Source organism: Rhamphochromis sp. 'chilingali' (assembly GCF_963969265.1).
Source record: "Rhamphochromis sp. 'chilingali' genome assembly, chromosome: 13".
Classification (NCBI taxonomy): Eukaryota; Metazoa; Chordata; class Actinopteri; order Cichliformes; family Cichlidae; genus Rhamphochromis; species Rhamphochromis sp. 'chilingali'.
In genome coordinates this window covers 20,127,583-20,140,219 of record NC_137940.1, presented here as the reverse complement: position 1 = coordinate 20,140,219, position 12,637 = coordinate 20,127,583, and the positions used below count along the sequence as shown (strand labels likewise).

Genomic DNA, 12,637 nt, shown 5'->3' with positions numbered 1-12,637 from the left:
CAGGCAGCAAAGAGGTCTGTCTAATCTCTAAAGGCAGATCGCTCCATGGTTTTGGAATTGCTACAGCATGGTCTCCACTAAGTTTGCGCTTTGGCGAGTTCACCATCAGAGACCTGTACCTACAGTTGCATGCTTTTTTGAGGTCAAACCAGTATGCCCCTATCCTCCTCCTGCCGATGATGTTTTCCTCTCATGTCCCTTCATTTTTATCACCAACAACCTGCTATTACCAGACTGAGGTATCAAAAACATCCTGTGTTTGTGAACAGGTTTGACCTCTGACCTCCGCTGCAGTACCGCACACTCATGCTGAGTCAGTTAAGGAGTGGGAGAAAAGAATGCTTCTGCTTCCACTGTTGCTCCAGACTATTTGTGTGTGTGTCTGTGTTTTTGGAAGGTATTAAGTATTTGGTTACATTTCATCCTTTAATCAAGGCAAATTAAACTCTGATGTTGTAACTTTACACGCGTCCCGTCGTTGCAGCTCATGCAGGGCACTTCTGTCCCTTAGCTACACCCACAGTTAGCCTTAAATAGGTGAGTGTCATCAGCCGGATTGTTCAGGTTTGTCTCAGAAGAAGAAATAAGGGTGAAGTGAGAGCATGTGAGGGCGATTGTGTTTGTGTGTGTGTGGTAATAGGCTGTTCCTCTTGAGAACGATGCTGTCCTAAGACCACACCCCATTTTAAAGTACCCCCCCACCCTCCTCCTTCTTCAGTCCACTTGTCCTTATTTGGTCGTGCTGCCAGCTCGGCTGATGATTGGTGGAGTGAAAACTATTTTGACTGAAACACACACACGCTCGAACACACCTATATTGTTCCCAGCACCTCCCACGTGCACACAGGTACAGACATGATGTAAGGGTTTTCTCTGTACTGATTGCAGCTAAACATAAATACACAATAGCAATAAATTTAATAAGTAGTAAAGTTGTTTTCGAATGCTTGAATTAATCTTTGCCCCAAAAATTTTGTGTTAAAGGTCCAGAGCAATGTTTGAATGAGATGGAATGATACATAAATGCATATCAGACGGCATGTCTTGTCCAAACACGCAGGACAGAAAGCCTCAGTGTGCATACCTGATTCTGCAGGAATTTTAACATCTGGAACTTTCTTGTAATTATGCAGGAGGTCTATGAGGAGACACTGAAGAACGGCCAAAGCAGCATTCCAGATCTCAAATTATGACATTTAAGGAAGCAGCTTATCAGTAAGTTCAGGAAGTTGTTTTGTTATCACACACACTGAATGCATCCACACACCCCCAGCCCCCTCCCCTCCACCAACACAGCTAATTGCCATGAACTGTGTAGACCATCCGTCTTGGACAGTAAATCTAGTGCTATTATTATTATTATTATTATTATTATTATTATTTATTCATTTTGTAGAATCAGAAGAAGCACTTATACGTTTCAGATGCTCTTCTTCTACTATTAAAATGGTTTTGAGCGAGCATGAAACTATTTTTCATAAAAGGCAGAGCTGAAAACAATCAGGTAAAACAGCACCACCTAGTGACCAAACAATAAAAAACAAGGACAGGGTCACATTGTATTTATTTTACATCCAGAGATAATCCAGGAAAGTACAGACTCTGTATGCATTTAGAAGATGCGAGTCTACGCTGGGTCACTTGGTGTTGTGTCAGTCAGACGGCTCTCCTGCAGTCTCCAGCTCAGATAAAATAGCTCTGGAAGGGCCAGACAGACGAGATACAGTGTGTAAGCTTTAGCAGATTAAATGGGATTCAAATTCAAATTCAAATTTTATTTGTCTCACACTCTCACAGTCTCACACTCTCTCTCACACACACAGTATGACATGGGGGTGAAATGTTTGTAGCTGTGCAATGCCCGACCATTGGGATTGGGAGCTATGATGTCATTGCTGATGTCTGAAGAAATCATTCACCAAGTGGAAAACAACAGCTCAAAATCCATCCATCTATCCATCCAATAAAAGCACTTTTTGTAATAAATCTTTTGCAAGTTTAAGCTCATAATACTGCCCCCAGTGGTAAAGGTTTACGGTGCTTGAATTTTCTAGCCACGATTAACCACATGCATGTTTGGACAGATGAGACAACGTGATGGATGCATCACTCTGGGGCTGTTTTATGGTCAGTGGAACTGATACATTTCAGCAAAGGAAACAGACTACCTTAGAAGTTTTGAGTATAACCTCCAGCCACCTTGGATGCTGAACATAACTGAATGTTTCAGCAGGGCAGTGACCCCAACCACGGGTGGAGGGATGATGTAGAACATTTGAGTTAGTCAAAATCCAGACCTCAGCCAGAATTATGCCAGGTTTACTGATCAAAACCCATAAAATCTGGTAACAGTGTAACTTGATAAGGGCAATTTAACCAAATATCCAATCTTGAGGTTTTTTTGTAATTAAATAACAAAACTATATATCTATCCAGATATCTCTCTCATGTATCCTGCTTACCTTTGCTCTTCAGTCAGCTCAAACTCAGCCAGTGCTCTCTTTGCTAGCCTCCATGTTGTTGGCAGGCAGAAGGCTGCAGACAGCTGCACCAACTGCACTGCTTTCTGGGAGTCACCGTCACTGTGGCACACTGACAGGAAGTTGTTCAAGAGCCCCTCGCTGTAGAGTAACACAGCAGGAAACAGAGTCAGAGGCAACTCAGCCAACACAAGGGTTTGTCTGTGCAGGTTCTGGATCATCAAGCTCACAGTAGCTTTGAGAGCTTGAAAAGAAGAAAGTGGATTTCTTTTGTCTTCTCTTCAAACTCTTTAATATCAGTTTTTAAATGTCCTAAATAAAGTTACACAGGTGAAGTTTTCTGCATAAAAATATAGCAATTGTTGTTCATGTGTGACATGATGAAGGAGTGTGGGCTTTGTCATTGTCATCACTCATTATGAGTCTAGTCTGAAGTGAGACTTACGAAGGAACTCTGTTCCTGGACTTGAAGAGCTGCAGCATCTCCCTGCAGAGAAAAGGTGACATTAGATTGCAGCCAAGTCAGAATACAGTAAAAGTTCTCCTCCTGACATGTGCGGCTGTCGCTCTCACCAGGCCTGTCGGGTCTTGTTAGCTCGCAGCAGCAGTGTGGTGATGTGTGAGAGGGAGGCGGCGCTCCACTCTATACTGGGCCTCAAATCAAATACACTCTTTACATCCAGAGCGCATGCTGCAAAGGACTCCTGAACCTGCAGGCAAAAGGCAGGCGAGCTCATAGAAACACACTCAGGTCGGCATTACTAACTCGCTCAACATCACTGTCCAGATGGCGAAAACTGATAACACAAATGTCGTCAGACTGACCTCAGAACTGTGTTTCTCTCTGGCCATGAGGCTGAGCAGCTCCTCCACCAGATCGGGTTTGTTATCGTGCCCGAGAGTCTTGATGTCTGAAAAAACAGGTCAATGTGACAGATCCTGACATGCAGAGGAAGGGGCTTTTTAAACAATCAATGCATTGTCTACTCTTCATCAAGATATGCACTGAACAATGCATCTTGGAACTCACCTTTCCATATAGAAGGCAGCAAGTCCAGACGGCTGTCCGTGTCCAGGGCCTGCAGCAGGTCCCTCATTCCCTGAGGGTTGGGGTAGTAGAGCTACAAACACAGGATATAAGGAAAGGTAGTTAAAGCAAGACTGAAGGTGAAACCTATTATTTCTTTATTTTTTCCTTTATAAAGACAGAGACAGCCAAAGAATCTTCCAAAACAAATCAGGTTTTTCCCCTTTTTTTCTCAACTTAGCGCACTTGTGACCCGGAAAGATGACAGATTATAACTGAGACATTATGTGCATATATTTAAATATCATTTACATATGCATATAATATAAGCACATGGAGCAGACGGAGAGAAGCAGATATGCACTGACCGAGGGAATGATCTGCTTGTACCATTTCAGCACCACATCAATGTGCTCCATCATGCACAGCAGGTTGAAGAAGCGACCACTGCAGAGGAGGGAGAATGGTTGTTTACCTACCCACGTTTACTGCTTATAACTGGATCAGATACAGATTCAGAGTGATTATACTGCATTACACGACCACATCATTGGAAGTTAGCAGAGGGTTCCTACTTACTAGTAAATGCTCTGCTGGAAGGAGTCTCCCAGCAGCCTCCAGTTCTCCCCGACATCTACCAAACTCTGGATTTTATATCCCAGCTCCAGATCTTTACTGTCCAAACACTGCAAGGACAAAAAGCATGCACGCGGAAACAGGTCACGCTGTATAAGCAGGGCATAGCCTCCTTTAATTATAATGTATGACTGATAATTGTGTCACCACTGATCTGGGAGCTAAGAATCAAACGCTGCCATGAGACTGTCGAGAGTGTAAAGCAGGACTCACTATTCTCATTGCGCTGGAGAAGAACAGAACTGGAGAGACAGAGAGAGAACACAGCATCAGTTTTACCATCCACATGTCCGCACGTTTGTTCTACCCAAACAAAAGGAAACATTTGCTAAATCTGTCGTGTGCCGTGATATACCATCGTCAGGGTCCTGGCAGGTGAAGATGCGTCCCTCCAGCTCAGCTATCACCTCCTGAAGAAGATCAGTGTTGTTCTGCGCAGAAGAGGCTGGAGAGGAAACACATGGGGTGAATGCACATTTGAAAGCATGCAGCCGACAAACAGCGCAGATGCCTGTGAGGGTCACGTATGAGAGCAACTGCAGGGCTACCTGATTTGTAAAAGACTGCCAGGATGTGGTCGTAGGAGGCCAGGCTGGGAGCTGCACACACACACACATACTCAGAGAAAAAAAATAAGACTTGCCTGTAAAACACCAGGTAATAAAACACGAATGGCAGTGTTACCTATCCCCAGCGCCTTCATCTCATTCAGAGTGTGCAGAGCTTGTGTTTTGGCCAAGAAGCCGCAGCGTCTCAGAGCTTTGAGGACGCTGTTGAAGGTCAACAGGTCAGGACGAACTTTCTGCTGATTCATCTGGTTCAACAGCTCCTGCAGACAAGGAGACGCCATTGTGAATATTAACTATTTGATTTGATTTGATTAACTAGGAGACCAGAAAGGGTCCAATGGAGAAGAGAGCGTGAACACGGATGACCTTTAGCTTTAAAAGGTTGGAAACGACCAAACTACCAGTGCAAAGATGGCAGTAAATACAAAACCTCTTTACCACAGGACAAATTACTTGTGTTTGTTTGCCTTTTTTTTTTTTTTTTTTTTTTAAATACAAAAGCATTGTGCAGCAGCGATCAATAAATCAGTGTGAAGGGTCTTACAGCAACGAGGTCCCATCGCTCATTAAATTTGTCTCGGACATCTGGAGCTGCTGAGATCAGAGCATTGAAGATGTGGACATCAGCTGAAGGGAAACGATTGGGTTATTAGTTAACAGATTACATATATAATGTAAAATATATACAAAAATACATAATATATGGCCAAAAGTACTTGGCCACCCCATTACACCCACAGTTAAACTCTGAGTCGGGCTATAAGAGTCCTCCAGTTTTTCCATCTTCGATGAAACAACATATTTCCTTATCACCGTAAGAAGACACAAAATTCATTCAATTTAAGTTCAAGACTCATTTAAATGATGAGAAGAATAACTACACGAAAGGCCACATGATTGCTAGAAGCAATGACATGACCTCTATACAGTATTTAACCAAAGCAGTGATATTAACCAAAGCAGCTCACCTGTCAGCCTGTTGTTAAGCATATCTGTGTACATGCTGAATGCCTTTGCATAGGCTCCATGCTGTGGGGACACACACAGACACACACACGAATATTAGGATACACTAAAATGACCCTTTCACTGCTGTTGCAATGCTGCAGGCCTGCATTTAGCCTGTGACTCTGATGCACGCCTACCTTGACCATGCCTCTGATGAGAGCAGAGTAACAGCGTGTATCCCGCTCTGGCAGCAGGTTAAAGATTCTCTCCGCATTGTTGTTTTCTTTCCAGGTGAACTTCAGGAAGTCTGAAGCTCGGCGGACCCGTGCTTTCCTTTTCTTCAGCTCCTCTCCAAATTCCTGCGGAGAAAAAACAGAGAAGTATCCTGCAGTGCTAACGTCCTTTTCACTGGAGCAGCTACTTTAATGTTACGTCAGGCGGGAACTCACTGCGTCGTCTGTCTGTGGCTCCCCATCCTGGACGGGGTCCCTGTCGCTGTAGAGACAGATAAGGTCCAGCAGGCTATGGGTTGTTTCCATGGAGACAGTAGTGCCTGAAAAAAAATTGCAAAAAAACATTTTTAAATGTGAAGCTTTGAGCTCCAAAGTAACATTCTGTAAAATGCAAAGAACTTCTGCAGACAACACCTATACTACTGATGCACACAATAGCAGAGTAAATAAGTATTTGGAGTACAGCTTTACGATATTCATGCTGTGCGTGCATGTGTGTGTGTGTGCGCGCGTGTGTTCTCACCAGCTTGCAGTAACTGATCATACATGTCAACAGCAGCTGTAACTTTCCTCAGGGTGATCCTTTCCTTCAGTGCTTCCTCACTTACCTCCTCAAGACGCAGGGATACAGTCTCTGGCATCAGACACTACACACAGACCGACACACAGACACGACAACCAATTGCTTAGTGAAAAGGAACCGCACAATACGAGAGCAGCACTACACTACATACCCACACTTCCACACACTGCTGTGTATTTCTTACGGGTATATGAGGTTCTGCAAAGTCTTTGGTGAAGAGTTTGGGGTTGTTGTTGACGATGTATTTGGCTGCAGATCTGCCGGACTCCTGAGAGAGAGAGAACAGCTTCTGCAGAGATACAATAAAGCTGGTTTATTAGGTTGCTCGCAGAGTAATGAGCAATACAGGCAAAAAACAAAGTTGTCTGCGTTACCTGATCTAAGACTCTTGAAATGAATTAAATAAAAAGAGAAACTGTCTGATGTAACTAACAGTGTCCCTAAATATACATACAAGCATAAAGACATGTTTTAACATACAAACTCAGTAGAAGTCCTGGGAGAGAGGTAAGGATCATCCTGGAATTGGTAGGGATATGCTGTGGGATCCTGCAGGGGCAAAGAAAAGGCGGTCAGTCCAAGCTAAAAATCCAGCTTCATGAATACAGTGAAAAATGTGAAGGTGCTCTCACCCTGCTGACAGTTGAAGCCAGCGCCTCCAGCACTGCCTCTCTGCTCCTGTTTGATAAAGAAAAACATGATTTTAATGCCTCATTTAAAGAACGCTTTAAACAAAAGAGCATGAGAGGCTGTAATACCCCACTTCACAGTCAGATCAGCTCATACCATGTCTTCTTCCTGGGGATGACAACGGACTCTGTCGATTCTGCAACACAATTGACGAGACGTGAAGATTAAAAATGAAAGCTTTGATGTAATAAATGCTCCTTTCAGTTCAATATTTTCCTGCTCAACTAAACTCATTGATGAAATCTAAATGCTTCCTAAATTTAACCCACTGACTAACAAACACTGAATTTATATCATTTACCTTTATTGGCTTCAGCAGCTTGCTGTCGTAGAGCTGAGGTCCAACCGAAGCCCCTGAAAGATCATTTTTGTCAGTTTAGCCAGAATGATTTTTTCCATCCTTGTTACACTTCAATCTAAAAACACGACCAGCGCTACACCTGCTTTAACTGGATGATGTATCCTCACAGGTCTGTCGGCTGAAATTAAGCGCTCCTCTATCGACACTAAAATATGTTTCACTTAACAGCGGTCTGGTTTATTTTCCACTAACGTCAACACAACAAATCACCCTAGAATTAAACTGTTAAGTGTTTGGGTTGCTTTGCTCAAGTCTGTTGTGTCACCAGCTCATATTTTCAGGCGAGAATGTAGCTGTGTAAACCTCAAGTATCTGCTCAGTTTATCAAGACACCACATATTTTCAAAAGCGCTCCGATGTTTTCAGAGACGTCTGTTACCCACTAGCTCGAAATCTAGCCGGGGCAGATCGTTTTCAAACACACCGCTGTCTTTCGCTGCTCAGGTTAAACATGATATATAAGTCACTTAGATAACTTACAAATGTTATTGTTTGGCTTATTTTAGTATTTTATTTGTTCCTGAGTAAATCGGTTTGGCTGAGATTAAAGTTATAGTTTTTACACAGCTGAATAAACATCAAGCAGACAGCTGATTATCAGAAGTGTGAGATGCTCGAGAATATTCTCCGGTGTCCTGTTATATTTTAGAAAGCAAGGAGTTTATTAAACTTCACCGAAACAATCTGCAAATTTCATTGAAATTTAATAAACTATCATCTTGTCTTTATTTTTAGTTAGCACATACCTTAAACACTTAAAGCTGTAAGCTAATGATAGTTATATAAGAGCAGATGCTGCTGGTGCAATAAGCTGAACGTTTTACGTCCAATGGATGATGATCTGATTAGTCGACTAATCGCAAAAATAATCGGTGACTAGTCGACTATCAAAATAATCGTTTGTGGCAGCCCTAGTGTGTGTGTGTGTGTGTGTGTGTGTGTGTGTGTGTGTGTGTGTGTGTGGGGGGGGGGGGGGGGGGGTGTTATGAATTTTTAAAAAAATGAAGGGGGCCTAGCAAAAAACAGTTTGGGAACCACTGCACTTCTGTCACAAATCTCCCTGACACTTGTCTCCAACCTTCCCTGTGCTCTCGTCCATTATTCTGGGTGAATTTAAATTTGCCCATCACTACCTCTGCACCTTACATCTTCACTGTTACACCTGCCTCGCTCTCATTCCCACACTTCCTGTCTAACATCAGCCGACTTTTGTGAAAAAGGAGAGAAAAAAAAAGCTTTCACGGCGGTCACATTATGTACATCTGGCATCGTCTATGAGTATTGGCCAGACAGCACATCAGTAAGGCTCTGCCACTGTTTCATCTGTGACCTGCTTGTTTGCAGAGGGTCCTCCAAGCAAACTCGGACATTTCAGCTGTTACATTCACACGTCATAGCTAACATCTCAGCAGCTTATTCAGCACCTCTAGCTCCTTGTGTCAGATATATTCTTATGTGCCGAGGATTACAAAAGGCAGTTAATGGTTGTGGAAAATGCAGGTGTGACGCTTTTTAACGTTTTAGTTACTATTTTCCTCACTAATGTAGACATTTAAGAATCCGTGCAGGTAGCTGGTTAGTTGGGGCTTCACACGTCTAGCAGCTCTCTGATGTAAACGACGTGAAGACATGACCTCCTGTCAGACGGCGCTAGCTGCTGCAGCTGTCGCACTCTTGTCGCAACAAAAAAAAAACACAACATAGGAGACGAATGAATAACGCCCGTATTTAAAATAACCATTTATCAACTCGTCCTACCTGTGGCCCAACAGCTGCTCGAGGTTATATAGAATAAATCGTCCGTTTCTCTGCACAGAGTGCCCTATGTGCCTACCGGGCGCCGCCATATTGCTACAAACTGAAGGATTCTGGGAGGGACGAAACTATCTGTGCTAAGACGGAGGGGGGAGTTAAATAACAAGTAGTGACATTTTGGAGGATATAGTGCACTTTTCCCTTTCATGTAGAACAAAAAAGAATATTTATCTTTAAGTGTGGTCATTTAAACTTTAAACATGCAGCAGGTGTTGTGGAAAGTTTAGTCATACCTATTCGTGTCTCCCCTGTCGTAGAAACTTACGTGTTACGGCCCCACGTGTGAAACAGGAGGAATAGCTTCTCACTGAGCGCCATGAAGTAATCTATGTAAACGGGTAAAAAGTGCTGATAATTCCCCGCCAAAGAAGATGTTGTTCGGAAAAGAAGTGCCATGGCGGCGTTTGGAAGGCATGTCGTTTGGCATTTACTCCGCCGAAGAGATAAGGTGAGGGAGCTGGTCGGTTTTTAGCTACGCGCTAAGTGCTAGTTCAAAACAACACGCAAGAGACAGCATGATGAGAAGTTCTGGCTTTTCACAAAGCGCATAGTATGTCTTGTGGTTGCTGTGTTGTTGTTATTAATGTGTGTTCATCTGTGAAACGTGTAAGGACCTCCCGTTATAAGGTTATTACCGTTGTGCTACTTTACAGTCCAGCCTCCCAGTATGCTGTGATAAAGAACGTGTCATCGAGTAAACACAGATATGCACCTATTCGGAACAGACCCAAGAGCTGCTAGAAATTCAGTATAACTGTAGTAAAGACATAATGCATCGATAATAACGTCAAAAATGTCTGATCTGAACTTTCTTTATGTACCATGATTCAAAAATAGCCAGTGAAACCTTGTTGTGCCCCTGTCATGACTAATGTCCTCTTAATTTCCAACAAGCTGTTGTGTGAAAGCTGAGGTTTGGTTTACAAACTGGTGCATTTCTAATAATCTATGTATCTTGCGAATTTCCCTCATGCAGAAAGTTGAGTGTGAAAGCCATCACTAACTTCAGGTTCCTGGATGGTGTTGGAAATGTGGCCCCAAACGGCTTGTATGATCTGGCTCTGGGACCAGCAGACATCAAAGAGGTAAGATCTTCAGACGTGATGATGCATTTGTCACAGATTAGTCCGTACCATTTTATTTCCCATTTAGGTTTTATGCCTGTACAGCTTAAGTTTCAGGAAGTAATCCACCAAAAAGGGCTCATAATGTTCTGGAATCTGTAGATTTTGGAATAAATAATGATCAGCTGAATGTGTTGTTTTCATGTGTTCATGGTTGTGTGTTGCTGCTTTTACCCAGGTGTGTTCAACCTGCTGTCAGGATTTCAACAACTGCCCAGGCCACCTTGGACACATAGAGTTACCTCTACCTGTGTATAATCCATTGTTCTTTGATGTAAGCGTTTCACATGCACACATACACGCTTACAAAGAGTAGCAGTGTTAAGCATCTGCTTTTCCTTCCTCACCTTAATATCTGCGCTGACCTCTCTCTTCAGAAACTCTACCTGCTGATCCGTGGCTCGTGCCTGGCGTGTCACATGCTAACATGTCCTCGAGCAGCCATGCACCTGCTGCTGAACCAGCTCAAGTTATTGGACCACGGAGCCATGCAGGAGGTCTACCAGATCGAACAAGTTCTCGGCCAGGTGGGTTCTGCACTCACGATGGCATGAAGTGCACCGACACAGGGCCAGGTGTAGTAAACGGAGCAAACTAGTTTTGACAGGTGTGGTTAGTTTTACAAGGGATTTAAAAAGAAATTAACCGAGTTTGGACTCTTGCAGCAGCTTCTCCTACGATGGGGTCTTTCACTGTTTTGTTTTTTCACTTCTGCTTCTCTGTGCTTTGTAATTATCACAGGTCAGTGTTAGTCTCTTTATGTTTGATTCATTTGACTCTGTGTGTGTGTTTGTGTTAGTACATGGAGGAGAATGTCAAAGCGACTGTCGATGAGGTCGTGCAGGTGCTGCAGGTGTTTACAGACGCCACAGTTGGAATGAACGCAGCGACTTCAGAGAACACCAAACCTGTGAGTACACACTTACAGACTCATGAAGGAATGCATGGAGATGTTTTGTGAATGAAATAAAACCGCACGTAAATCAGATTGCGATGTGCATTTGTGTCAGCTGTGCAGTTTTTCTGTTTATTTGGCATGTGTGTGTGTGTGTGTGTGTGTTTCAGATTAAGCACTTGGTTGAGAAGAAAGGCAGTTTGATTAACGACTTCTGGAAGATCCATATGAAAACCAGGAAGTGTCCTCACTGCGGGTAACTCGATGGAATGCACACATCTGTCACTGATATTCATCCTGTTTATGATTTCAGCAAATAGTGTCTTTACTGGATGTCAGTGTTGAAAAGTGTTGCTCTAAAGTCGTCTTCAAGTCAAAGTTTAATCATCCCTCGCTGTAATGTAATACATGATAATGGAGAGGTTTATACTTACATATAAGCAATATATTCTCCCTTATTGTGACGTAGGGACGACCGTGGCTCAGGGGGTTGGAAATTGCATCTGTAATCGGAAGGTTGCCGGTTCGAGCCCCGGCTTGGACGGTCTCGGTCGTTGTGTCCTTGGGCAAGACACTTTACCCTACTTGCCTACTGGTGTTGGCCAGAGGGGCCGATGGCGCGATATGGCAGCCTCGCTTCTGTCAGCCTGCCCCAGGGCAGCTGTGGCTACAACTGTAGCTGCCTCCACCAGTGTGTGAATGTGAGAGTGAATGAATAGTGGTATTGTAAAGCGCTTTGGGTGCCTTGAAAAGTGCTATATAAATCCAATCCATTATTATTATTATTATTATTATTAGTCATGCACTCTGTGTGTGTTTGTGTAGTTGTGGCAGGTCTACAGTGCGTCACGAACACAACAGTAAGCTGATTGTCACGATGCCATCAGGAGCTCAAACCAGTGACAAAACTGAAGGTGAGCAGTGTTTTCAGGAAATGCAGATAAACAGACAAAACACAGCACAGTCCGCACACGTGGCACAAAATCAAGCTGACTGTTAGCTCGACGGCTGCTGCGTAACTTGCCTTTTCTGTCATGCAGTTTCACTGCTGAACAAATGTCTGGTTAATTGTGATTTGTGGTGGACTTGATATACGTCTGTTTTAGTGGTGGCTGCACGCACCTCCTCTCACTCTGATCCATAACCATGTCTCCCTGCAGAAGATCTGCTGCGTGGAAAGAGAGTCTACATGACTGCCAGCACTGCTCGAGAGCACGTCAACAAAGTGTGGGAAAAGGAAGGTAGGCCAGAAATAAAGGCTCCAGGTTACATGTTT

General features: G+C 43.5%; 2 protein-coding genes across 2 annotated transcripts in view; one reads left to right on the top strand and one right to left on the bottom strand.

The window, feature by feature from the left end:
* Nucleotides 1-1,547: 1,547 nt before the first annotated feature.
* Nucleotides 1,548-9,398, bottom strand: ptcd3 (pentatricopeptide repeat domain 3). The gene is made up of 23 exons (XM_080900644.1): nucleotides 9,286-9,398; nucleotides 7,468-7,520; nucleotides 7,263-7,302; nucleotides 7,109-7,154; nucleotides 6,957-7,025; nucleotides 6,661-6,765; nucleotides 6,417-6,540; nucleotides 6,110-6,213; nucleotides 5,858-6,019; nucleotides 5,681-5,741; nucleotides 5,257-5,339; nucleotides 4,828-4,972; nucleotides 4,692-4,742; nucleotides 4,499-4,588; nucleotides 4,357-4,385; nucleotides 4,087-4,193; nucleotides 3,876-3,954; nucleotides 3,511-3,601; nucleotides 3,306-3,391; nucleotides 3,054-3,190; nucleotides 2,926-2,967; nucleotides 2,463-2,621; nucleotides 1,548-1,698 (listed from the first exon to the last, which is right to left on the bottom strand). Exons 1-23 carry the CDS (start codon nucleotides 9,372-9,374, stop codon nucleotides 1,653-1,655), a joined length of 1,998 nt encoding a protein of 665 aa, XP_080756770.1. The 5' UTR covers nucleotides 9,375-9,398; the 3' UTR covers nucleotides 1,548-1,652.
* A 43-nt stretch (nucleotides 9,399-9,441) lies between these two features.
* Nucleotides 9,442-12,637, top strand: part of polr1a (RNA polymerase I subunit A) — a 28,207-nt gene continuing 25,011 nt past the window's right edge. Inside the window, exons 1-8 of the mRNA XM_080901182.1 lie at nucleotides 9,442-9,790; nucleotides 10,319-10,427; nucleotides 10,645-10,740; nucleotides 10,844-10,993; nucleotides 11,266-11,376; nucleotides 11,532-11,617; nucleotides 12,187-12,275; nucleotides 12,522-12,602. Of these exons, the coding sequence (XP_080757308.1) occupies nucleotides 9,714-9,790; nucleotides 10,319-10,427; nucleotides 10,645-10,740; nucleotides 10,844-10,993; nucleotides 11,266-11,376; nucleotides 11,532-11,617; nucleotides 12,187-12,275; nucleotides 12,522-12,602 (799 nt within the window). The 5' untranslated portion in view covers nucleotides 9,442-9,713. The remainder of the gene's footprint in view (nucleotides 9,791-10,318; nucleotides 10,428-10,644; nucleotides 10,741-10,843; nucleotides 10,994-11,265; nucleotides 11,377-11,531; nucleotides 11,618-12,186; nucleotides 12,276-12,521; nucleotides 12,603-12,637) is intronic.

What these genes read in the sequence shown, in the direction of transcription:
- ptcd3 (XM_080900644.1), bottom strand. Translation starts at nt 9,374, where the DNA reads ATGGCGGCGCCCGGTAGGCACATAGGGCACTCTGTGCAGAGAAACGGA. An exon ending in GGCAGTCTTTTACAAATCAG is followed by an intron (nt 4,589 to 4,691) that starts GTAGCCCTGCAG and finishes TTTCCTCTCCAG; the next exon opens with CCTCTTCTGCGCAGAACAAC. An exon ending in ACAAGCAGATCATTCCCTCG is followed by an intron (nt 3,602 to 3,875) that starts GTCAGTGCATAT and finishes CTGTGTTTGTAG; the next exon opens with CTCTACTACCCCAACCCTCA.